The 25,570-nt window shown below is 42.7% G+C and overlaps 1 protein-coding gene across 11 annotated transcripts in view; it reads left to right on the forward strand.

Annotated features, from left to right (window-relative positions):
* Nucleotides 1-8,495: 8,495 nt before the first annotated feature.
* Nucleotides 8,496-25,570, forward strand: part of BPTF (bromodomain PHD finger transcription factor) — a 74,745-nt gene continuing 57,670 nt past the window's right edge. For 9 of the 11 annotated variants that reach the window (XM_081181206.1, XM_081181201.1, XM_081181210.1 and 6 more), the window contains exons 1-2: nt 8,497-9,398; nt 24,218-25,040. In XM_081181206.1, the coding sequence (XP_081037332.1) occupies nt 8,717-9,398; nt 24,218-25,040 (1,505 nt within the window). In that variant the 5' untranslated portion in view covers nt 8,497-8,716. Of the gene's footprint in view, nt 9,399-24,217; nt 25,041-25,570 lie in introns of all 11 variants that reach the window. The other 2 variants (XM_081181202.1, XM_081181203.1) reach the window with 1 other exon arrangement.

Below are 25,570 nucleotides of genomic sequence, written 5' to 3' on the forward strand. Positions count from 1 at the left end.
CAGTAGCTTGAATGTACAGTGGTACCTTGGGTTAAGAACTTAATTCGTTCTGGAGGTCTGTTCTTAACCTGAAACTGTTCTTAACCTGAAGCACCAGTTTAGCTAATGGGGCCTCCTCCTGCTGCTGCACGATTTCTGTTCTCATCCTGAAGCAAAGTTCGTAACCCGAGGTAATATTTCTGGGTTAGCGGAGTATGTAACCTGAAGCATATGTAACCTGAGGTATCACTGTACTGCATGCATAATACATAATACACACAATACAGTTTAGAGATAACTCTAGCTCCTAAAACCTGCTAAAGAAAGTCTTGTAAACCGTAAAACTTCATACTTTAGGTAGAGTCTCCCACAAGGAAAACTCAATTGAAAGAAGTATTACAAAAAAAGTTTCAGTCCATGCCTTAATTGGTCAAGTTTCCATGCTGATAACATTGTTCAATAGGGCATGGCTAACAAACTAGGAAAGAGCTTTGGGCATCTCAGGGGAAAGATGCTCCTGAAAACATAATTTTCAGCTCTGTACACCAGAACTGGTATTGTGAATTACTTGGGAACAAAAAGCACACAAGCTAAGCGTCTAGATATGGTGTTATTTTTCTGCCTGCACGAGGGAATAGAAGATGATACAGAAGCCACATGCAGCACTAGGTCAAAACGCTGTAATTTTAGTAAATTATCAAGTTCCAATAGTTTGCTGCGTTAAGACAGCTTTGACTTAAGTCTTCGGCATTCCATCAACTGGGTCAACCCAACGGGAACACCATATGCCAGTAGACAACCACTGGTCCTTTTGCTTATAAACCTGCTGCAGAAGCATTGGATTGGCTCTTGCCATCTTTCACACACCCATCCTTTGTCCTTCCCCCTCAGTGGCATTGACATTGGGAAGCCAGGTGTACCCTGCCTGCAACTCCCTGCCACTCGCTGCTGATGAAGGTTCTGTGGTGCTCTGTGCCTTTTTGTTATCTTCAGGCATTATGGTAACCATTCTCTAGGGTTAGGAGAGCTGTAATGTTGGAAAACAGAAGTGCCTGGCGTGCTCTGGTCCATGGGGTCATGAAGAGTCGGACACGACTAAACAACAACAACAATGTTCTGTTTATGATGTGGTAAAGCCTAGAGGCAATGGTTCATCGCAGCAAACCTAAGCGACTTTAAAAATGCATTTATCGACAAATGAGAGTTAAAATGTGGTGCCACAAAGAAAAACAGATTTGTGGCCTCTTGTTTACTCATGAATTAGTCGCTTCATAATTAAAATGGAAATCAGATGAGCTTTGTCATTTGCAGCTTGCAATAGAAGATATGGCTGTAGTTAGAAAAAGCACTGTTTGTACCTTAACAGAGCTATCGGGAAATGTCAGTCTTACAAAAGCAAGTCTGATAGGCTGCAGAAGCCTTGTACAGCTGTCAGATAATCATCATAAAACTTACAGCCTGCTTTTAATGCTGCAAAATTTGCAGATTGTATTCTGCTGGAGGCCGTATTCTGCATTTCAAGTGTCCCTGATTTTCCACCTGATAAGCTTTGATTGCTGCATAAATTACCAAAGGAGGTTGAGTGTGAAGATCTTGGTGATTCATATATCATTTAGAACACCTATGTTCCATACAGACACCACCTCAGATCTCTGAAGAGCTGCTTAAACTTTCCTTTGAGTAGTAGATAGGTAGCCGTGTTGGTCTGCCATAGTCAAAATAAAAAAATTCCTTCCAGTAGCACCTTAAAGACCAACTAAGTTAGTTCTTGGTATGAGCTTTCGTGTGCATGCACATGCACACGAAAGCTCATACCAAGAACTAACTTAGTTGGTCTTTAAGGTGCTACTGGAAGGAATTTTTTTATTTTTCCTTTGAGTGGTGGCTATCTTCTAGTAGTGAGGATCTGAGCTTAACAGCAGACTGGAACATGGAAAGTCCTTTAGCTTAGCCATTTCCCCAGGCATTGCATCAAGTTGAAGCACTTAAAAAAGATAGCACCACCAGAATGAATTTGGTGATAGGTAGAACAGAAGGATTGGCCTCAATATTATACTAAAACGCTATGCCTTTTCCTGAAAGGAGTGGATAACAAAGATTTGGTTCATATACTTCACGCAAACCAATACTCTGGCATCCAGACAGAATGACAAATTGTCATTCTTGACCGTCCACACAAAAGAAAGTGGCTATAAACATTAAAGCTGTATAGCTTTACTCAACCATCAACAATTTGTTGTAATCACATTGGGTTGGATCCAAAAATGTCCTATCATTCACTTAGGGAGTCGATTTACAAATGCACAGGCTTTCACTCTGGTGAATGCTTCAACAAGTGGAAGGCTGCGAGATGACTTTTGCCAGTATTTTTTCCACCAGGCCACTTGTACTATTCTTGAACTATTCTGAGGAGCCCCTCATCCCTCCCAAGCAGATTTTTCAGGGAAGGGAGGGGAAAAGGTGTAATGGTTTCTAAGGGGTTGCTCGTGTGTAAGCAAGTACCTATCTCCCTGGCTGGATGCAAACACCTTGCTGGTCTGCCAAAGTGAACCTCATCTGTCCGGACCACCACTCGCCCGTGGCTGACTCAGTCGCTGGCAGACTCCGTGAGTGGGTGTTTCTTAAACTTCTTCCAGCAAAGAAGCTCTTTGACGCCTAGTCTCCGCCTACCCTCTCTGCGCGAAAGCCTTCTGCGCAGGGAGGGCATGGGCAACGGAGGACCCCTACTCTCCCCACTGGTCCCAGGCAAGGAGTCATGGGACCGCCTCGCCACTTCCGCCACCTGCCCCCCTTCTCCACTGGTGCTACTCTGATTCTCTTCCCCAGAAGATGGGCTGCTTCTCCCGATCCCTGGACGCTCTCTGGAATCCCTCTGGCTTTTGCGCTCTCCCTCCAGTACTGATGGCAGTTCCCTGACAAAAGGGAAATACTATTTTCTGACATTTGAGTATATTGAAAATGACTTGCCTGCCTTAAGTTTGTGGGAGGTCTCTTGTCAGATCACACACCCTTCTAAAACCATAAGGGTACCTGTGGATCTTTCTAACCCATTGTAGCTGAACCCTGATGCTATTGTTAAATGTCAAACTCCCTTGGAGTGGGTTGTATCATTGTGAGGTTTACCCAGTAGCCCAGAGCTTGGCTGCAGTGTGTAGGTGTGTCATACAAATGCTCCCCAAGTTCTTCCCGGGGCTGGAAAGGGGTTTGTTTAACCTTTGGTTTGCTAGTAAAACTGAATTGCCATGTTGCGAAATTATACATGTCTAAAGAGTGCATCACCAACACGAAAAGTTTGGAAAGCTCTGCGGTAGCCTTTACCAACAAAGCTATAAAGGACAGCATCTGCAGGTAATCAGTTGCTATATTAATAACTGGAATTCAACTTTTGTACACCTTTGCAGGAAGACCAGGGGAAAGTGCAACTCAGGAGCAGGTAACATGCAAGGTTTGTGCATCTTGTCTCCCTAATAATAATGATAATAATTTATTATTTATATCCCATCCATCTGGCTGGGCTTCCCCAGCCACTCTGGGTGGCTTCCAACAAAATATTAAAATACAGTAATACATCAAACATTAAAAGCCTCCCTAAACAGGGCTGCCTTCAGATGTCTTCTAAAAGTCTGGTGTTGCTCTATTTTACATCTGGTGGGAGGGCGTTCCACAGGGCGGGTGCCACCACCGAGAAGGCCCTCTACCTGGTTCCCTGTAACTTGTCTTCTCGCAGTGAGGGAACCGTCAGAAGGCCCTTGGCGCTGGACCTCAGTGTCCGGGGAGAACGATGCGGGTGGAGCTGCTCCTTGAAAATTTGTTAACTGAATCACCTTTAATAATACCCTTCCCATGTGGTGGCCATGTTGTGGTAGAACTGCAAGTTAACCAGAATAGTGGTCTACGACAGAATATAGGAATTCCTGATCTTCACAAGGCTGCAAGTGTAGAGCAAGCAGACAGCAGGCCTCAAGAAGATACTTGCAGAATAAACTATGATGACTTGCACAGGTGAGTCTAATGATAATGTTCTATGAAATGGAAACCTAATCTCACATAGTTTAAGCTATTCAGGGGGCAAAATATTCCTGCCTCCAAAAATGATTAACAATCTGATCTGTGTGATCAAAAGATCTACAGTTAACCCTGAAGACGATTTAACATGTCTCTTTTCCAGATCTAATGTCCTGTCATTGATTATGGCAGTTCTGGAATTGAAGGGTGCAGATGGGATCCAAGGCCATATAGGGTGTGGCAGGCAGAGGGGGATAACCATTCAAAATCTGACCTGTTTTCAAAGACTGCTGTATTTTGAAAATGTGCTGTGTTTTGCTCTGAGTAGACCCATTTAAATTCATGAATATGACCAGGCTAGGGTCATTGGGTGGAATTCAGCTAAGTTCTTGTGTGCTTGAGGTCTGCTCATGTGAAAGGTCTTTCCCAGCTTCTCCCTGCCTTGCTGTGCCACATAAAATTGCTCTGGAGGGTTAGGAGCTAGTTTTATTGGTTTAACAGTTAACCTCACTTAGCACTACATTGAATGCCACCCATTAATGTCAGTAGGTCTACCCTGAGTAAAACTTAGTGGAATACCACCACTAAATGTATTTACTGTTCCAACACTTGAACGAGAGAGGCAAATTATTTGTGCTATACAGTGGTACCTCAGGTTAAGAACTTAATTCGTTCCGGAGGTCCGTTCTTAACCTGAAACTGTTCTTAACCTGAAGCACCACTTTAGCTAATGGGACCTGCCACTAACACTGTGCGATGTCTGTTCTTATCCTGAAGCAAAGTTCTTAACCTGAAGCACTATTTCTGGGTTAGCGGAGTCTGTAACCTGAAGCGTCTGTAACCCGAGGTACCACTGTATAGTGCAAGCTACACATCTAGATGCAATTGACTGAAAAGGGAGGTCCAACATTTTATTTTGTGTTTGTTTTTATTCTAACCTGCTGATTTATGGATAAGGGCTATCCGCAAAGACTTTGCATGGCTAATGAGCTTCTAGTCCGCTTTTGGTTTTCAGATAGCAATTCTGACTGAGAAGCCTGTATGGGTTACTATAAAAATGAACATAATCTGTGGAAGGGATGGATTCGAGCCAGTCTCTATATTTACTTTTTAATAGCATTGGTTGAAATCACCTAAATTCTCCCACATCCACCTAATGTAGGAGTACTGCACCGAGAGAGAAAGCTAGGGGACAAATTGCTACCAACTCCCTTACATAAAAGATGTTGGTAGTAAAGTGGACAGCGAAAAGCAGAGGGTAGCAGGGGGACATTTTTAAAAGTAACAAGCAGAATCATTTTAAAACCGAAACGGGTGGAAATATAAAGCATTAATGACCTAAATACATCAAGGTAGCAGACCTCTGAGAGAGCTTTAGAAACGTCGCTGGCTGAGCCCAAGGGAGTCTGTAGGGTACCATCTCTCTGCCTTCAGTGGCAGCGCTAGATGAAAAAGAGCACATCCCTGAAGATTTGGGGAAGATTTGGGTCTGCAGGGTCCCAAGCCATTCAGTTCCCTGCACATGCCCCCAACCCGGCTACGAAACTGCCAATCCTGGAGAGGGCACACTCAATGGGAAGGAAGCTCACAAAAGGGGAGCGGGGTGGAGAATAAGCTGCTCCTCCCAGACAAATGGGAGAGCAGTGTCTGATCTGGTCAGAACAAGCCTAACAGTGCAGGTCATCCCCATAGAGTCTTCCTCACCGCCTCCTCCATAGGACTGCTCTGCCCAGAAGATTTTATAACCAACGTTCATTAAATTGCATATATAAAAAGGCAAAACGCCTGTGAAATACCGAAGACACAGTGGTTTATCCGCCCTTTAACTCAACTGGAGTCAATTATAGATTTAAAAGGCTCGCTCGTCATCACACATCTGTTCGCCAGTTTGTATAAGCAATATGTTAAGCGGAATAAGCTGTTGATCATTTTGCTGATTTATCCTATCATTATTTTGTTTATGTTAGGGGTAGTGCGAGTTCTCCAACGCGCCTTGGGGAATGCGCATATGTAGGCATGCTTTTGTGCATTTATTGGAGATGATGCAAAACGGCAGAGATGGTGCAAAATCTCGCAGAGACACACACATTCTCAAAGGCTTGTTGGAGAGGACTCTCAAATTTCAGCAGCACCCTGTGCAATGCCAAAATTCAGTCCCCCTGACCTCTCGTGCTCCGTTCTACAGCATTGTTTTGGCACCCCCTGCTTGCAGCATGGTACCCAGTGCAACCACTGTATCGTGACTAGGAAAGGTGTTCAGTTCCCTGGACTGATGATGCACACATTATCCATCAGGACTACCAACTTGAATGAAAGGGGGGGGGAGGCACAGACACCATTTGAATGGCAACGCCCAGTAACTTTGGTGGTGGGCAGCCACCTCAAATATTTTAATGGGAGGGGGCAAGGGGCCTTGGTCCCGATGTTCTCCATGAGATGTGGTGAGTGTGTCCAGTGGCTTGTTGCTATACACATTAGCCATTTGACTCAAATTAGCTCTTTTCTTCTGCTAAGGTCCCAACTAGATGTGTGTTGGCTGGAGGGGACAGGGAAACAGCCCCTCTGAATTTCCTATTTGCATTGGAAAGACATTCTCTATTGGTGCCAAATATTACAAACTAAATATTATGAGGGTACATTCAGAGTGTAATTCTAGGGCCTATTGGAGGGAGTCCAGTGAGCCATAAGATAGATTCGATCTACTCTCTCAATGTTACTCTGAGGTCCGAGTGGGAGATCCAAGCTTCCCTCTCTAAAGGTATCACCTCCCTTAGCATCCTTGTTCAGCAAACGTAGCTCTGATGTCAGTGTGCCAGGCTGATCTCTGGCATCCTCCCAGAGTGGTGTAGTGGATAAGAGTGGTAGATTCGTAATCTGGGGAACTGGGTTTGCGTCTCCGCTCCTCCACATGCAGCTGCTGGGTGACCTTGGGCTAGTCACACTTCTCTGAAGTCTCTCAGCCCCACTCACCTCACACAGTTGTTTGTTGTGTGGGAGGAAGGGAAAGGAGAATGTTAGACACATTTCTGAGTGTATCTAAACCTATCCTTTCCCTTTCCTTCCCATTGTTTCCAACATCCTTTGCCAACATGGTCAGGGACAATAGACGCCGAATTCCACAATATCTGGAGGGCACCACATTGGCCCACCAACATCTAGAGAGCCACGGGTTCCTCGTTCCTGGACTGTGAGGCTATAGGACGGGAATGAGGAGCCTGTGGCTCTCTAGATGTTGGTGGGCCAAAGTGGTGCCCTCCAGCTCCCATCTGCCCCAATCAGCATGGCCAGGGATGACAGGCGTTGGAATAGAAGAACTTCTGGAGGGCTACAGGTTCCCCATCCGCAATAAGGGCAATAGTTGGAAAGAAAATGGGACACACCATGCCATACCTGGACTTAAGAGAGTCACTTCTAAAGCTCAATATAGTTTCTTAGATGAACTAAGAAAGAGATGCCCACTGAGGAGCAGATCAGGCTCAACAAGGGTGGAATCTACACACATGTACAAACCATTCTGAAAATGCTTTTTTGTTTTGTTTTTAAAAATACATGTACAGTACATTAAATGTTCCATAAGGTTTGCCATCGCCATCAAGTGTCACATTGCATATTGCACTTAAAACACACTTCAAATGTTTTATTTGCAGCCCTATGGCTGAGTCCAAGGATGTAGGAAAGCTCTGCCATGTACAAGATGAATATTATAGGGCAGCCATGCGTCCGGGCATTTTCCCGGACATCAACAGGATTTCAAAGGTGGAATTGATGTCCGGGGGTGGGGATTTCCGAAAGGGTGGCGCTTTGTCCTGGCTCTGAGTCAAGTCAATTGAAAACTTGCAGGATTTTGGGGGGCTCAAAAAAATAAAAACAAAAAGCTGAACAACTTGGGTGAGGCGTTGTCTAAAAAAATTGCTCAAGAATGTTCTTTTCAAAAAAATAGCTCAATAATTTTGGCATCTTCCTTAAAAAAAAAGTCAAGTCAATCGAAAAATCATGGGATTCTTTTGACTTGGGGGGTTGCCTTTTAAAAAAAGCTTGCGTAGCAAGGTATTGAACTTGGTTTTTTTTTTAAAAAAAAAGCTCAGCAATTTCCTTTAACAATAACTTTCGGGGTGCCCTGGTGAAACAATCTGGCAACCCCGGTAACCATCTGACTGTTTCAGACACACGCGGCCTCTTTCGGACACACAAGCGAAGGGGACCGTTTGCAATGCGTGCTGCATTTAAATCGCGTGTACAAATGATCAGCCGCGGCTTAACTCTTATCTGTGAAAGCGATCGCGCCCCGTGTGTTTTCTGGACGCGGCTTTTCGCGGGTGCAAAGACCTAGCTCAGGCGGCAGCATCCGCAGCATCAGCATCATCCCCGAACGAGCTCCCCTCTCGCGCGCCCCCTTCCGCCTCTCCCGGAGAAGCGCAGGCAAGGCCCGGCCACGTGACCCGCTCCGGCCCTGCCGCCGCTTCCCTCCCTCCCTCCCCCCTGTCGGAGCGGAGCGATCCGAGGCAAGCAGGCGAAGAAACAAGATGGCGGCCGGCGGCGATCCCGAGCGGGACGCCGGCCCTTCGCATTGAAGCCCCTCGGCCCGAGCGGCTCGCCGGAGGCCCTCCTTCCCCGGCGAGGGAGGGGGGGCGGGGGAGAAAGAGCGCAACCGCCCGCTCGGAAAAGCCACCCGAAGGCCCTCGCGCGCGCACACACCACCTCCCCCCTCAGCGCTCTCGGCCAGCGCCCAGCGATGCGGGGCCGGCGAGGCAGGCCGCCCAAGCACCAGCAGCCTGCGGCGGCCCCGGCTCGGGCGAGCACCCCGGCTCCAGCAGCCCCGCCGCCGGGCCCTATCGGGGGACTCCGCTCCCGCCTGAGGGGCAGCAGCCGGGGCAGGTGGGCGGCCTCGGCCCAGGCTGCCGGGGCTGCAGGGCCCAAGCCGAGGGGCGCCGCTGCCCAGGCCTCCCCCTCAGTCAGGGGAGGCGGCAGGAGGAAGGGCGGCAGCGGCAGCAGCAGCACCCCTGGCGGGGGAGGCAATAGCGGCCGGGGCAGGGGCAGGTCTGCTACTGCTGGAGCGGCGGCGGGAGGAGGAGGAGGAGGAGGCAGCCAAAGCAGGGCGCCCGCCGCCGCCGCCTCAGGTGGTGGTGCTTCTTCCTCCGCTCCCAAGAGGAGCGGCCGCAGCAGCAGCAGCCAAGTGGTTTACGACGACCATGAGAGCGACGAGGACGAGAGCGCCGTGTCCGACGACGAGGAAGGCGAGTCCGGGGAGAAGCCCGACTCCGGGGAAGACGAGGCCGTGGCGGAAGAAGAAGAGGAGGAGAACGACGACGACGACTCGGATTACCCCGAAGAGATGGAGGAGGACGAGGACGACGACGCCAGCTACTGCACGGAGAGCAGCTTCAAGAGCCACAGCACCTACAGCAGCACCCCGGGTACGGCGAGCGGGGGGGGGGTCTAGGGCCCGGGGTGGGGGGTCGCCCCCCACTTGTTCCACCCCGGAGCCCATCGCCTTAGGGAAGGGGTGGTGGACGGGTTTTTGTTTTAGGGGGATGGGGGTTAATGGGGTGGTGCTGAACGGTGGTGTCACGGAGATGCGCGCGGCAAGGGGGGCAGATGTGGGGAGAAGGGAAGCGAGGGGCTCCTGCAGGAAGAAGGCAAGGTGAGGGAAGCCACAGTGGCAGAACTTGAGAGAGAGAAAAAATAAATAGCAATCCTGGGCTACTTGTTCGCAGGAAGAGATGGCAAACATGGTCTGAGAACAGGGGTTCCCAGTTAGGGGCCCCATTCGTTGCCTCCCTTGTCTCTAATTTTTTTGGTCATTTTTGTGCATGGTAATATCACACATTTTATGGCCTGCTGTTGTTGTTTGTTGCTGTTTTTAGTGCATACCAAAACTCCTTTGCTTCTTAGGGACTACCCTACATTTTGTGCAGGGAATTGTTTTGCAGAGGCAGCCACCATGGAGTTATCAACATGTTCCAAAGCGGGGAGGGGGGTGTCCGTGGCTCTTGAAAAATAGACGGTCATTACAATGGGGGTCCACGGGATCCACCGCCCCATCCCTTGCCCTACCCCCCAACTATTTTTTCGTTTTTTTTGCATGGTAATATCACATATTTTATGGCCTGTTGTTGTTTTCTTAGTATACCTAAAGTCTTTTGCTTATTAGGGGCTGCCCCACATTTTGTGCACGGAATTGCTTTGCAAAGGCATCTACCATGCAGTTATCAACATGTTGCAAAGCGAGGGTGGGCTGGGGTGTTCGTGGCTCTTGAAAAATAGGGGGTCCTCAGTAATCAGCTAATTGGGAACCACTGTCTTGGAAGAATCAATTGGGGCTGAGCGAAATAGCAGGGGAAAGGGAGCATGCATGTGATGCTTGGGGAAGGTGGGGGAGTATCTTGCAGACTCTTGACTTTGTGCAAAACTAGGGGGTGGTGTTTTTGTTTACAAAGGAAAGTAGTGCGTTGGGAATAGAGATCAAATTATTGGCGGAAGCGCAGTATGGTTTAAATCATAGCGTGCAAGCCCATCACATGTATTTGTAGTACAGTAATTGAAAACATTCAAATGAATATCTCTCTATCTCTCTCTCTCTCTCTCTCTTTCTTTTTTTCTTTTTTTCTTTCTTTATTCATTTTCATTTACCAATTTTTGTTATGCAGCAGTGTTTGCTTCCAGCTTGTTTTAAAGAGAGCTTGTGGTTTTTAATTTTACGGTGACCTTGCCAGTTCAACCATTGGAAGAAATTATATTCAACTTTTTATAACAAGTTTTAAGAGTTTGATTGTGGTATGGATCATGCTGAACTTCTGGCATTTTAAGAATGTTTGGGGGTTTTATTAAAAAAGGTAGATTTAATCCAGCAAAATATTATTGCATAAAATCTTACACGCTTAACTTTCCTTACTTGGTGGCAACTATTTTTATATACTTGCATGTGTTTTATCAAGTACGTAAACAATCAGGATTGGGACAGATATTGGTAGATGTGATTGATATGACAGTTCTGTGCTTTTACAGTTTGACAAGGACAACCCTAGTGTGGAATATTGAAATAGCTTACATTTTACTAAATATGCCTGTATAGTACAGTGGCTGTGTGAAAGTTATGGGGGAAAATTGGACCCATTTTTCATCTGTATCACAACCTCAAAAGACGCAGTTCTCTATATTAAAATGGATTTTGAGTTTTCCAAGAGGCGGTTAATTTTGTTTCTTGTTAAGGTGCTTTTATAAAGGCAAGCTTTCCTAATTCACAATATGAGAGTGAACACTGCATGAACAAGTTTAAAGTTTTGTTTAGTTGTAATGGTTCCTAGCTGTGGTTTTTCCCTTCACTGTTGCTTTTCAATGGCAAGGGATTATTTCATAGTACTAATAATATTTTTCTATATCGACAACATAGGAACTGAATTTTGATCCAAGGAGACCTTAATAATTGTTCACCTGTAGAAAAGCAAATGTTAGTGCTGTTTAGTGTGCTTCTAAAGTGTATATTTTAATTTGGATATGATTCAGTTTCTGAATGGATTTGAATAAATTCTTAACACAGTTCTAAAATGTTAAGTGTTAATGTTAATCAGATCAGTTCAGAAACTGAATCATACCCAAATTAAAATATGTACTGTTTTGTATCTAATTTGTGTTGTATGCTAACATTGTGCCATTGATAGATATTTGATGTCTTGCAATGGAGATGACTTTTTCACACACACACAGTGATTATTCTAACTTTTTTTAAAAGAGTTAAGAGTTGGTGTTAAGGGTCATTCCATATCAGGTGATCCAATCACATTTACCTTACCATTTTATATTGCTTCCACTTTCAGTTTCCTAAAAGTAGTATAAGAGAGGGTCCCAGATTTCAGTTTTAAATTTTTTATCCCATCCTGTTTTTGAGTTATGAGGGTTTGAAATTTCAAAAAATTGGCAGTTTTGGTCTACACAAAAACCTTACAGTCTCAACCTAGAACTGAGATATGTCAAGACTAAAAATACCAATCTCTTCAGAACATCATTGGCTTTAATATGATATGTCACATGATCACGTTACTTTACATTTTAAAGTTAAGTTGCAAAATTTTAAAAAGTGATTAAAAATATGTTCAAAAAAAATCCCAAAAATGTATTGATTATTTAATATTTCTAAGTGCTACCTGCAAAATTTCATCTTGGGATCTCAATGAGATCAATATATATATATAGAGAGAGAGTACATACATGTCTGCCTTACTGGGTTCTATTTAGCATAAATGGGTCTTCTTGGAGTAAGATATAAAAGAATAAACTAGGCTTCAAAATATAATATTAGTTATTTTTCAGGCATCTGAAAAGCTAGTCAGGCTTTTCATTTAAAAATGTGTTCTAAAAGCAGAGTGATAGCTTGCTATTGCTTGATAGAATTAATGCTTTGAAAGAATTCTTGTTTGTACTTCATTTCATGAGCTATCTCAATTCTGAGCTGAGTTCTTAGTTTTTTGCCCAGCAAGACCAAAATTTTCAATTTATTATTATTTTTAATTTCCAACCCTCATAACTCAAAAACGGGATGAGATAAAAAATTAAAATTTTAGATTTAAACTTAGTTTTGATCATTCAACAAGTACAAAATATTAAGGAAATTGGATGACATAAGGTAATATATATATATAAAAAATTTGATCACTTCACACGGAATGACCCTTAAAACAAAACAGCCAGATTTACTTTACAGGTATTTCTTGCGGCTGCTGCTTCTTTCTGACAGTTGGTGTCAGGCTTTCCTTGTTTTTACAATGGCCAGTGATGGTCCATCAATCGGGTGCAGTAGCTACTTATGTTTTTGTTGTCCTGGTTCATCAGCAGCGAGGTGGTATACACTTGTCAAATCATGCCTGCCCTGCTGCTCCCCTCTTTGCTGAACAAGGAGGAACCAAACCAGAGCACTGGCCTAGAGATAACAAGAAGCAACATAATGATAATCTACTGCTGTAGTTTGTTTCCTCCTCATGGGGAACAACTGAAGAGTAGGGTAGGTGAACTTGAACAGTGTGCACCTGCAATCTGCTGGCTTCTGGTATGACATGGTTTGTTTGGCCCTACCATAATCTTTTGGTTGTGATGGTGTACTGGATGGCAAATACTGCATCTACCTGTTGACTACTTGGTTCTCACACACCCACATACAGTGGTGCCTCGCAAGATGAAATTAATCCGTTCCGCGAGTCTCTTCGTCTTGCGAAGCACGGCTATTAGCGGCTTAGCAGCTATTAACGGCTTAGCGGCTTTAAGAAAAAGGAAACAAACTCGCAAGAACTCGCAAGACATTTCGTCTTGCGAAGCAAGCCCATAGGGAAATTTGTCTTGCGGAACGACTCAAAAAACGGAAAACTCTTTCGTCTAGCAAGTTTTTCGTCTTGCGAGGCATTCGTCTTGCGGGGCACCACTGTACACAAACACACCCTAGAATGTGTGTTGTTAAAGTGCTATAGATATTAGTGTTAGAAACTTAGGTGTATAAGCTAGGCGCCAAATGGCTCCTTAAACCAAGGTTGCAGTTGCTAAAATGGAATTTCTAGTTGCCATTTTGGGGCAAGACAGCTCTAAAGTCTTGTTTTTCAAATGATGGACTGACTGATTGATTCTCAGTTAAACACATGGCTAGTTCAAGAAGACAACCTTGAGCTAGGTTAAGAGCTTTGAGACCTTAAAGAAGAAAAGACTGTCAGAGACAGTCCATGTATATTTTGGCCTATTCTGATGTCTTAATGGTGACCGCTCCTGCTCAGGCTGCACAGAAAAGGCAATTTGGTTCCAGAAATGCATTCCAGTTGTTCAGATAAAATATAATGGGTAGAGTTCTACAGGATGGGGTATTAGTGTGTGAAAACAGTCCAGATCCAGTAATCCTCAGATGGTGGAGATGTCAGGCGCCATCCCAGGCATCTTCACTTGGTCACAAGTGGTCGAAAGCTAATTTCGAACACTACTGAGAATGTGAAGGGACGCGGGTGGTGCTGTGGGTTAAACCACAGAGCCTAGGGCTTGCCGATCAGAAGGTTGGCGGTTTGAATCCCTGCAACAGGGTGAGCTCCCGTTGCTTGGTCCCTGCTCCTGCCGACCTAGCAATTCGAAAGCACGTCAAAGTGCAAGTAGATAAATAGGTACCGCTCTGGCGGGAAGGTAAATAGCGTTTCCTTGTGCTGCTCTGGTTCGCCAGAAGCAGCTTAGTCATGCTGGCCACATGACCTGGAAGCTGTACGCCGGCTCCCTCGGCCAGCAAAGCGAGATGAGCACCGCAACCCTAGAGTCGTTCACAACTGGACCTAACAGTCAGTGGTTCCTTTACCTTTACTGAGAATTTGATGTTTCTGGAAAATAATTCTGAGTAAATGTAAAATTTACAACAGGCATAGGCAAACTCCGGCCCTCCAGATGTTTGGGACTACAATTCCCACCATCCCTGACCTGTCTTGTTAGCTAGGGATGATGGGAGTTGTAGTCCCAAACATCTGGAAGGCCGGAGTTTGCCTATGCCTGATTTACATTATGCCAAGTGAGCACTGTACAACAGTGGCCCAGTGTTGTGGTAATATGTGCCTTATATACTTGCAAGCTCTTTCCTTCCCCGCTTTGCATACAAGTTCTCCCTCCGTTTGCTTTTCACAGGCAGTGTTAAGACTCCTTCAAACTAGAGTTTGTTAGAAGGCAGCTTTTCAAAGTGCTATTCAAGCTAACCATGGTAAGTGTAAATGTCAATGGAGAAATAGCACATCTTGGTAAGCAGAGCAGGGGATTAATGTGCAAGCTTGTATTTTTGCAACATTACAAAGCTTTAGTAATCCATTCCGTGGCCTCAACAATGCACTCCTTGGAAAATGGTGTAAAGGCTGGGGGTGGAAGAAGAGAGCTGTTTAAAAGTTACACTTTATCAACTGGTGCTCTGTTCACACTGATATGTCGCAGTTGTCATTCAGGATCACAGTGGGCATGGTTATGCCTATTGTTGATTAAACTTCACTCACTTTGACTGAAAAACTCCACCAATGGTTGCACGTCCTATGGTCACATCACACAGAATTAGTAGGGCTTCTGCCAGAAGTGGGCAGGGATGCCTTCCAGTATTTGATTACCTTTTGCACAAGTGGCATGTCAATTGCAATATATATCACTCTGCGCTGAGCTAAGGTTAGGGGTGCTGCTCTGTTACGTTGTATGCACTCTTCTGAGGTCCATTGAACCTCCCCGAGAATTTTCATTGCGGAAGTGAAAACGCTCTTCACAATCCATGAGAACACCCAACTTAACTGTCACATGACATAAATCGGTAGGCATGTAATTAAAGCTTTCATTCAAAAAAGGCTTGGATTAAATAACAGTTTATTTGAATAGGACGCTAGCCCATTTTGGCCTTGATTGCACTCCCTTACAAAATCAAATTCATAGTTTCAAAGTACTGCTGTACTTGGCCTTGTTTTAAGATGCCACCAAAAGTGCTTTCACCCAGCTTTGGCTGGTGCATCAGCTTTTCCATTCCTCTTACAGTCACTGTCACACCTGGCCACATCCCTTTCTGCATTAGTTATATGCTTATTCGGGCATTCTCTGTGACAATACCTTAGATGTGGAACTCCCTGCTCTAAGAGGTTAGCTTATCTTCCTCCCTCTTCAGACGTTTCTTTTTATATATATATATATAAAATTTTTATTAGTTTTACAAAAAAATTTAACACAATACAAACATATAAAAAAGACATACAAACACGTATAATTTTCATAACCTTTTTTTCATAAACCTTGTTTCTCGGACTCCCCCATACCCCCCCTTTCTGCATCCCAATGTCCAAAGTTTTTCAGCAACTTTTAAATAGATCTATCAGAAATATGTCTTCCTAGTCTTTCCTTGAATCTAATCTTATATCGCTGTAACCCTTTCGTTCTCAAAGCCTCGACATTTTAAAATTCATCAAGTTTATAATAGTCCTTAAGATAAATTTTAAATTTCTTCCAATCTTCCACCGTCTCCTTCCCCCGATCACGGATTCTGCCGGTCATCTCAGCCAGTGTCATGTAGTCCATCACTTTCATCTGCCTCGGACGTTTCTTTTTAAACAAGCCTTTGTGTCTGCTGTTGCTTTATGTAAGTTGTTTGTTGCAAGCTCCAGCTCTTCCTCCTTTTTTTTCTTCGATGTTGCTTTTAGTAATGGTTTGTGCAAGTGAGTTTTTTTTAAAAGGTGGATTATTATTTTATTTTTGTGCTTTTTAAATACTTTTGTCAGCCGCTTTGAGCAACTTCTTTTGGAAAGGAAAAACAGAGTATAAATTTTAGTATTTTGGTATGAATGAATTAAAATAAACCGCACCTCAGATGGTGGCAGGAGATGAAGCAAGGCCTCATTCGGTAGTTACATTAATGCAGGAGAAGGCAGCCCATAAGGTACCATTGATCCATGCAAATCTTGCATGGCTTGTGGTTTGTAAATACCTTAAGAGTTTCTTCACAAGAGCACTAGAAAGTTTATTTTTAAATGTAGGTTGGCTATCTAAGAATACTTGTAACGTGGGTAACTTGTGAAAGGCGACTGAAAAGACGGTACAGATCAGAATATCAGCACCTTTTCTGAACGTGTGGGGGGAGGGGTGCATAATCAATGTCTTAAACTAACAGTAGTTAATGTTACTCACAGTTCGTTGTTCTAGACATCTTGACAAACCACATTTTTCCACACTGAAAGCTTCACAATTTCTTAATGACAACCCAGGAGGTGGATGTGCGTTTGTAAACCTTAGGTTCACTGTGGCTTGTTCATGTCATGCTAAACTAGGCATAGGCAAACTCTGGCCCTCCAGATGTTTGGGACTACAATTCCAACCATCCCTAGGTAACAGGACCAGTGGTCAGGCATGATGGGAATTGTAGTCCCAAACATCTGGAGGGCCAGAGTTTGCCTATGCCTGTGCTAAACCATGGTTTAGCATGGTTTCTTTACAAAGAATGCATGTATATTTTTAGCATTTGTGAGCTTTCATTCCTCGTGTGTGTTCCGTTAAAGAGATTTTAAGATTACCTTTCTTTGTTGATGACCAGAAATCTTAGTCTGCTAATCATTCTAGGACTGATCCTCAAACTATGAGTGGCTTGGTATTCTGATGTGCACATGAGGCTTTGAAATAACATGTCTTCAGTGTAAATTAAGATAACATTTTTTTTAAAACCTGCTGCTAATCCTATCCAAAGACTGAAAGTGGATAACTGGTAGTGTACCAAAAGTAAATAAAAGCATGTAAAACAAGCTGAAGTGCACAGAATGAAATCTCATTCATTCATTGCAGACTTAACCCTAGCTGTCAAAATGCAGAAGTTTTAAACTTCTTTAAGAATTTCTGGACTTCCGGGTTGGCGCCATCGCCGAATGGCGGACTCCCTCCGAGCTCCGGAGGGAGCCTGCTCGGCAGGGGTTGGGTCCTACCGCGCCGGCGATGCGGGGACCCTCAAAAACCACGGGCACGGAGCCCATGGACATGGTTGACTCAGCGGGCACCGTTATCGCCCCCCCAACCCGCGAAGGAGCCTTTTTAAAGGCTACGGAGCGGGGGATGGGGGTGGCGTGGTGCTATGAGTCCTCTGCTTTCCCTGCCGAGCGAAGCCGCATGCCATTCGACGGAAAGCGCTGACTTCTTCTATTGAAAATTTGGACTATAAACAACAACCCGTGAGTAATTTGGAAATCGGACTTAAAAGGAGAAAAAAAAAATTTTTTCGGATTCAGCACGAGCGGGGGAGATCCAAAAAGGAAGTCAGTCTCCCCCCTATTGTAGACATTTTAAAACAAGGATTCGGCAACTAAGGTCGAGAAAGGAGCTTTGCTTCTGTTTATTGATAAAAATTATTAATTCCACGATGGGAAATTATAAGAACTGTGCTGGAGGAGAAGAGTGGATGGTGAGAGTGAAAGTGCAACCCCCCCAGGAACCGGGGCGATCCGCGAGAGAGCCTGGCGAAGAGAGACAGAGACTTTGACAGCTGTCAAAGTAGCTGTCAAAGTTGGAGAATATAAAGAGGACTTTGCTATGAGGACTTTGCTGGTTAGTTTGGTTACAATTTGGATATAAATGGTCGAAAATAAGGAATAACAATTTGACTTTTGGATTTGAGGAAACAAAGTTACTATAATCCCCCTAGAGGGGTTTTGGGACATTACAAGAACGGTCGTAAGTGGAAAAATATTCTTGGAATCGCACAGGACTTGTTATCTTCTGGGAAAGCTGCAAAAACGAAACAGTATTTTGTCTACAGAGGTGTTTATATTAAAGGAGACAATAGAATCATCTATTGAAGAATGGAAGGGACTGGACGCAAGTTTTTGTTCCTGAACTAACAACAACCCCTGTAGAGGTATCAAATTTTTGAATTAGAATGTTTTTGCAGCGGAACAGGAAAAGAAACCTGAGAAACTGAGAAAAAAGAACAAAGGACTGATGACGACTTGGAAAGAACAAGGGAGGAGCCATATTATTGTGAAAGACCAAGGAAAACTAAAGGCCTGTCAGGGGCCTCTTTAAGACTGGGCGTTTGAAGTTAAACATTATTTTTTTTAAAAAAACGGCAAGGTGGAACTGGAAAAAAAAAACCAGCTATGAACGTGAGATCACCAGGCTGACAGTAGATAGATTGATGGACATGGGGAATCGAAACCGGGGAAGGGTGGGGGAGATCTGGAATCCAAAGGGTGTACATCTATTTTTTGAATCTTTTTATATTTTTTACCTTGTTTGGACGTGTTTACCAAAAAAAGGGAATTCGTGGAAGGAAATTGGGGTGGGCCTTGGGGGAAAAACTTTCTTTTAATGATGAGGGATGGTGGAATGTAAAGGGAAAGTGGTTATATTACTAAATTGAATAGTGGGTTAAACAAAATAAGTTTTAAATTGGGAGTAAGAACTTGTGGAACTAAATTAATGAAAGGGGAATACAATAGGGAGGGGGAGGGGGGAGTCCTGGAAAGATGTTAATGAAAGTAAGGCTTTAATTGTTAAGGTTTATTTTTTTTTTGTTTTTTCTTTTTTGAGTTTTGGAAATTTCAATAAATATGATTTTAAAAAAAATAAACTTCTTGAAGAATTTCTGAAAGATGTCTAAAATGCAGATTTGATGATTCGCCAGGAAAGAGGAGTGCAGAGTTATGGGAAAACCAATAGGCATTCCCCTTTGTATATATATTGCACTTGATGTGCTGTTTGTGATGATAAAGATTACAGAAGGTCATACAAGAGGAGGCAGAACTTAAAAGTGCAAGAAGCAAATACATATTTATATAAGTTCACATTTATATTGCCTAAACTTGGCATTAGATCTGAAGTTTAATTGCTCAAATCCTAAAAGGAAATTTTGCATGCAGTACTCATGCAGGTGTGTGCCTGGGTACACATTTCCCTTTGAACATCTTCATCTTGTTAAACTGGCTGGGTATATCTCTGTATATCAGGGAATGTGCATTCACATTCAGGACTTTTGTGTAACTAAAAGCTCATCAAATCAAGTATCCCAGTTAATTGAAAGATTTTTACAGTCTTTAGCCTCCCATCAAACTTAAGAAATTGGCCATGATTATATTGTTTTTATTAAGCTTTATATGGCAGACAACCCTGTTGCTAATAGTTCTCAAATCTGGAACCCTGATAACCCTGTCATGTCCTGAAGTCTATTACACTAAAGACCCACAACCAAACTAGCCTCATAGTGAATTAAATAATAACTTGGAGTTCTTTTTTTCAGAGCTTTGTTTTGTGAACCAGTAGGGCAGCTGTTGGCTCTGCCCTAATTTCTATAGTCAGCTGTAGCAGAATTTAAAGTGCAGAGTCATAGCTATGTTGAGTGTACGTTATGCTAAGTATCTGTGCTTCCCCCCCCCCAACAAGATATATTATCAGGTTTAAATCAGGATGCATCCTGTTTCCAGGTTAACTGTAGAATTCCCTCTGCACAGAATTGCATCTGGCAACTTCACTGTATAGCTTTTGGCAAATGCTGAAGATGCACCTCTTTATCCTGGTCTAAGATGTGTGTTTTCAGGATCCACCCTATTCTTGTGACTGACGTTTGTTTTAATGGTTGTTAGTTATGAATTTTAAATTGTTGTAACCTGCCCAGGGACCTGCTAGCAAAGGGCATGTGATAGTACTAGCAACAATAATAACAGTGATAAAAATACTTGTTGGGGTTTTTTGCTTATAAATTGTTAAATCTGTTCTGTTCTGTTACCATGTATGTGTAGTATAAAGCACATGGTATGTGAACTCTCAAAAGACCTGGTTCACACACTTAGCTGTCGATGATTTTTAAATTATTGAATATTTCATGGGTGACAGCTGAATGTATGAACTGAGTTGAGTCTATTAAAAATCATTGTGTCTGAGGCAATGAGACACAAAATATAAACTCTGTAGGGTTGTTTTTGCTGGGCCACTCACACTTGTAAACTTGGCAGTTGCTAAGTTCTGAACAGGCACCAGCTCTAAGTTTGACCTCTTGATTTCTAACTGTGCAAACGTTCCAGTACTACAGAACGTGCACATGTGAATAGGACATCACTGACCAATTAAGAGCTATTATAGCTTTCTCACGTGATAGTCCTCACGTGATAAGCCCAGGGAGCTTTATTTTTGTGTGGGATTGATAGAATTGAAACACAAGATTCCCCACTGTAGTCTGTCCCAAATTTTGCAGTAATTTATTGACAAATCAATACCTTGAATAACTCACAGGCACATTACAAGTGCAAAATGAATGTAGTTGCCTCCTCATGAAAAAGTTCATTATCACTTCAAGAACGTGGTGGTTTTTAAAGAATTATTGTGTTGGAGTTATTTGGAATCGTCTTCCCCCACCGACCAAAAGCTAAGAAGGTCAGAATATTAACTTTGGAAAAGTATATGGCGCCATAGACTTGGTGTGCCCTCCTAAACAAGGGCTGTGATGGATACTAAGGTTTAGGAAAATGGTGAAAGCCACCAGGCTTATTATGTCTCTTCGGCCAGCATTTGATATCTTAACCAGACTTTATTTAAAATGGAAAACTACTAAATATCATTTGAGGCAGTTGAACTGGATGATGATGATTTGCTTTTCTCACAAAAGTGAACTAAAGCAACTTACAAACACATCATAAACACTAAAACCACATTTAAAAAGCACAACCAATGAAAACCTAAACAACGCATCTCTACAAATAAAGGACTGGTCTTACAGATCCTGCTGCACAAAAATAGGCCACAATTACTTGAAGCCCTTCAAATTAAAGACCAAAAGCCCTGGTAAAAAAAATGTTGTTTTTTTTACTTGGCTCCAGTGTTTGAAATTCCCCAGGTGCCAGGCACGTTTTGCTACTGGTGCGGGTCCAGTTGAGACTATGGAGATTTTTGGGTGCCAGGTTGGCAACCACTGTTTAAAAAACCTCTGCCTTAGTTCATAGTTAATACTATTTCCGTTTCCCCTGTGTGTTACTTCCTCTTGCATACTGGGGACCAGTGGATTGTTGTAAGAGCAAGCTACAATCAAGCAATCATAGAATCATATAATTGTAGTGTTGGAAGGGATGCTGAGGGCCATCTAGTCAAACCTTCTGGCGAATAGATACTCCGTTGTGGCAACTGTAACCTAGAGCCCAGGTGCCATTTGGCACCTAACTTATATATCTGAGTTTCTAACACTGCTTGGCTCCTAAGGATCAATAAAAATGGCACCAGGGGAGCCTCCTTGGGGAGAGCATTCCACAGCCAGGAAGCCACCACTGAAACAGCCCATTTTTGTGTTGCCCCCTCATGGGAAGCATGGACTATGCCTGATGCTCCAGAATAAGCTTTGAATAATCTGAAGTAATTGTTGAGTGAACCTTGAACCATCTAAATAAATAATATGGGTAGTTTCCATAACAGCACCACCAGTGGCATTTCCCCCTTCCTGTGCACTTTTAATAGACACATACATTATATGGATTTCAAGAGTTCTTTAAGAAATCAGTAGCCTTTTTTACCAGTTAAATTTTGTCCTCGTAGGGACCTTGACATGACAACCATTTGTTATTGACAGGAGTCCAGTGAAAGATTGGAAATAAATCTGGGCCAAGTGATTCACTCAGCAAGTCATTCATTCATTTTATTTGTATGCTGCTTTCCCACATAAAATTCATTCTCAAAGTGGTTTACAACAAAGGAAACAGGAAAACATTTCAAAACCAAACAGTGCAAAAATAATTTCATAATAGCCCAGCAAAACGACACAGTAGCAAATATAACTACATACAAAAAATAACATTTTGGTACTATAAATATAACAAAATTACATAAACAACGACCAGCATCCAATAGCAAAAATAAAAAGGGAGCCTCTCAGGTTTATTGTGTCACGATGTGCTTGCTTTATATAAAGACATTTTGTAGAGTAAATCTGATGCTTAAGTGCTTCTATCTAGTGATAACAGGTTGCAACTAGAGGAGAGGAAGAGTCTGTGGGAATTGGTCGTGAGAGATTTTAAAAGGAAAAAATAACTTCTGTACCTAGAAAACTTGGTTTGTGTCAAATTGTCCAAAACTTTTGAGTTTAAAAACAAAAATAAATAAATAAATAAATAAATAAATAAATAAATAAGGTTTCTATTCACTTTTAATTTTCTTTAGAAAGGCTTTGGATCCCACAGCATTTGCAACTAGGTAAAAGTAAAGGACCCCCGGACGGTTAAGTCCAGTCAAAGGCATCTATGAGTTGTGGCACTCATCTTGCTTTCAGACCAAGGGAGCTGTCCGCAGACAGCTTTTCCGGGTCATGTGGTCAGCATGACTAAATGGCTTCTGGCACAACAGAACACCATGGCAAGTACCAGAGCACACGGAAACTCTGTTTACATTACCTTTTTACCTTTACCTATTTACCACTACAGTACCTTGAATATGTTTAAGTGTTTCGCATCTCTAGTTGTTACGCTACTGCTGTGAAGTCTAAAGAAGAATTCAGAACCACTCTGAATTAGACAGCTTATTGCTTTTTTTGTGATCAGAGAAACATTGTATAAAATATGGATGAGTAGCTTCAGCAAAAGAGAGATATAATTTAAATGGAAACCATAATCCAGGGTAAACTGTTTTCTAGATTTGAGTGTATCAGAATGCAAACTGCTGCAATTATTATTTAGTAAAGTGTTCCTAGAGTGCTGTGATTTCTCCCATTTGTAGTTAGTAATATGTTTTTGTTCATCACTGAAGAGAAAACGGAACATTTCCAGCTTTTGCAACTGAATTACAGAGTTAGGAAGAAAGAAGTGTTTTGAATTTGTAGACAAATAAAGGGAAATTCATTTCAGATTTTACTGCAGCTGTTCACATTGCCTCTTCACTTTAAAGAGCAGGTTGATTTGTAGGCAGTGAGGAATGTGCAGTGAAAACCAGAAAGTACAGCTCAAGCTGCCATGCAGTCATGGCATATATGCATGTCATACCTCCTGGACTGAAACCCTACAACATCTGGGAAAGCAATATATTTATGTAATGTTTTCGTTGAACTGTTGAAAGCCCACAGATTCAGCAAACTTAAACAGGCGGCACAATGGCTCTGTAGAGCTCTTTCACTCGTACCAATATCTTAAACAAGAAAAATAAACTTGTCTCTCACGTAATTGAAATTTAGGAGAGGAAACAAGATTTTGGCTTGGATTGTGCTCAGCTAAGTTCTGCTTGAGGTAGAGAAAAGGAGGTGGAAAGGCACTTTTGGCTGATTCCTCTTTTCCCCTGAAAAGTTGAGGATTAGTGGTGTTGGAGACTACATGGGGAAGAGAGAATCAGATAAAATGGTTACCTTGTGGTGGTGATGGTTCTTAATTAAATATCTATATTGCCCTTCATCTGAGGATCACAGGGCAGTTTACAATATAAAATGGTTGCTTTGAGAAATGGAAAGAGCCCTTCCATTTGCGGAGGGGAAAGTTTTGTTCTAACCCTTGTAAATGTCAGGTGTTTTCATCAAAGGAAAGTCATTGGTAAAAGTGCAACACGCATGGTATGTTAGTTTCAATTTAACGTAGAAGAATAACTTCCTATGTTGAAGTGCAAGTTCAAGACTTTAAGGGGAGAATTTTAAAATACAACTGTGTAAGACCATTGGAGTATGCGAGAAACTTCTAACATGGTTCTTTTTTCACATCACATTCATTGTATGATAAGTGAACTTATATCTACTTCTGTTTCCTGTTAATCTTTTATTGTTCCTTTCTACTTACAGGTAGGAGGAGACAAAGAGTACATCGTCCACGTTCTCCAATACTGGAAGAAAAAGATGTCCCTTCTCTTGACTTGCCTAAATCCTCAGAGGACTTAATGGTGCCTAATGAGCATATAATGAATGTTATTGCCATCTATGAGGTACTGCGGAACTTTGGCACTGTCTTGCGATTGTCCCCTTTTCGTTTTGAGGACTTCTGTGCTGCTCTGGTAAGCCAGGAGCAGTGTACACTTATGGCAGAGATGCATATAGTGCTTTTAAAAGCTGTTTTACGTGAAGAAGACACTTCAAATACTACCTTTGGACCTGCTGACCTCAAAGATAGCGTTAATTCCACATTGTATTTCATAGACGGGATGACGTGGCCCGAGGTTCTGCGGGTTTATTGTGAGAGTGACAAGGAATATCATCATGTTCTTCCTTTCCAAGAGGCAGATGACTACCCGTATGGACCCGTTGAGAATAAAATTGAAGTCCTGCAGTTTTTAGTGGATCAGTTTCTTACAACAAACATTGCACGTGAGGAATTAATGTCAGAAGGTGTGATACAATACGATGACCATTGTAGAGTTTGTCACAAACTGGGGGATTTGCTTTGCTGTGAAACTTGCTCAGCTGTGTACCACTTGGAGTGTGTGAAACCACCTCTTGAAGAGGTACCTGAGGATGAATGGCAGTGTGAAGTTTGTGTAGCGCATAAGGTGCCTGGTGTAACGGACTGTATTGCTGAAATCCAAAAAAATAAACCATACATTCGACATGAACCTATTGGATACGACAGAAACAGGCGGAAATACTGGTTCCTGAACAGGAGGCTTGTTATGTAAGTAAATGTTCTAAGCACAGCAACAATATTGGTGCATGGTGGATTTTCAAGAAGATGGGATTTTCTTTTATATTGGGCCAAAAATGTGTTTTATATCTCCATGCAATATTAAAGAAATTGCACTGCGGGGGGGGGGGGGTGAGTGGCCAATGGCGAATTGAAGTGGCGTCACTGAAAAATACCAGGCTCCTGGTATCAAAACAAAAGTTAGGGTTTAGAAACATAAGATCTGGTCTGGTAACAGAAAACTTGTGTTATTTTGTTAGTGTTTGTATTTAATGTTTTTTGAATGAACAAGCTTAACAGCAGTATTACTTTCTTTTTCTCCAAAGTGACAATTTTTCTAACCCTGAGAGTACTGCTGAATTTTTAGTGTTTTGTGAATCCATTCTTTCCTTCTTATCTTGCTCATAACTTACAAATTCAAGCCTAGGCAGTGACTTCATTTAAATCCATATGCAACATAGCTGCTATGTTGTGATGACCCAAGTACTGGTAGCAGACCTTAGTGTGCAAAGTCATTTTTT

This window comes from Podarcis bocagei (assembly GCF_964188305.1).
Source record: "Podarcis bocagei genome assembly, chromosome: 2".
NCBI lineage: Eukaryota > Metazoa > Chordata > Lepidosauria > Squamata > Lacertidae > Podarcis > Podarcis bocagei.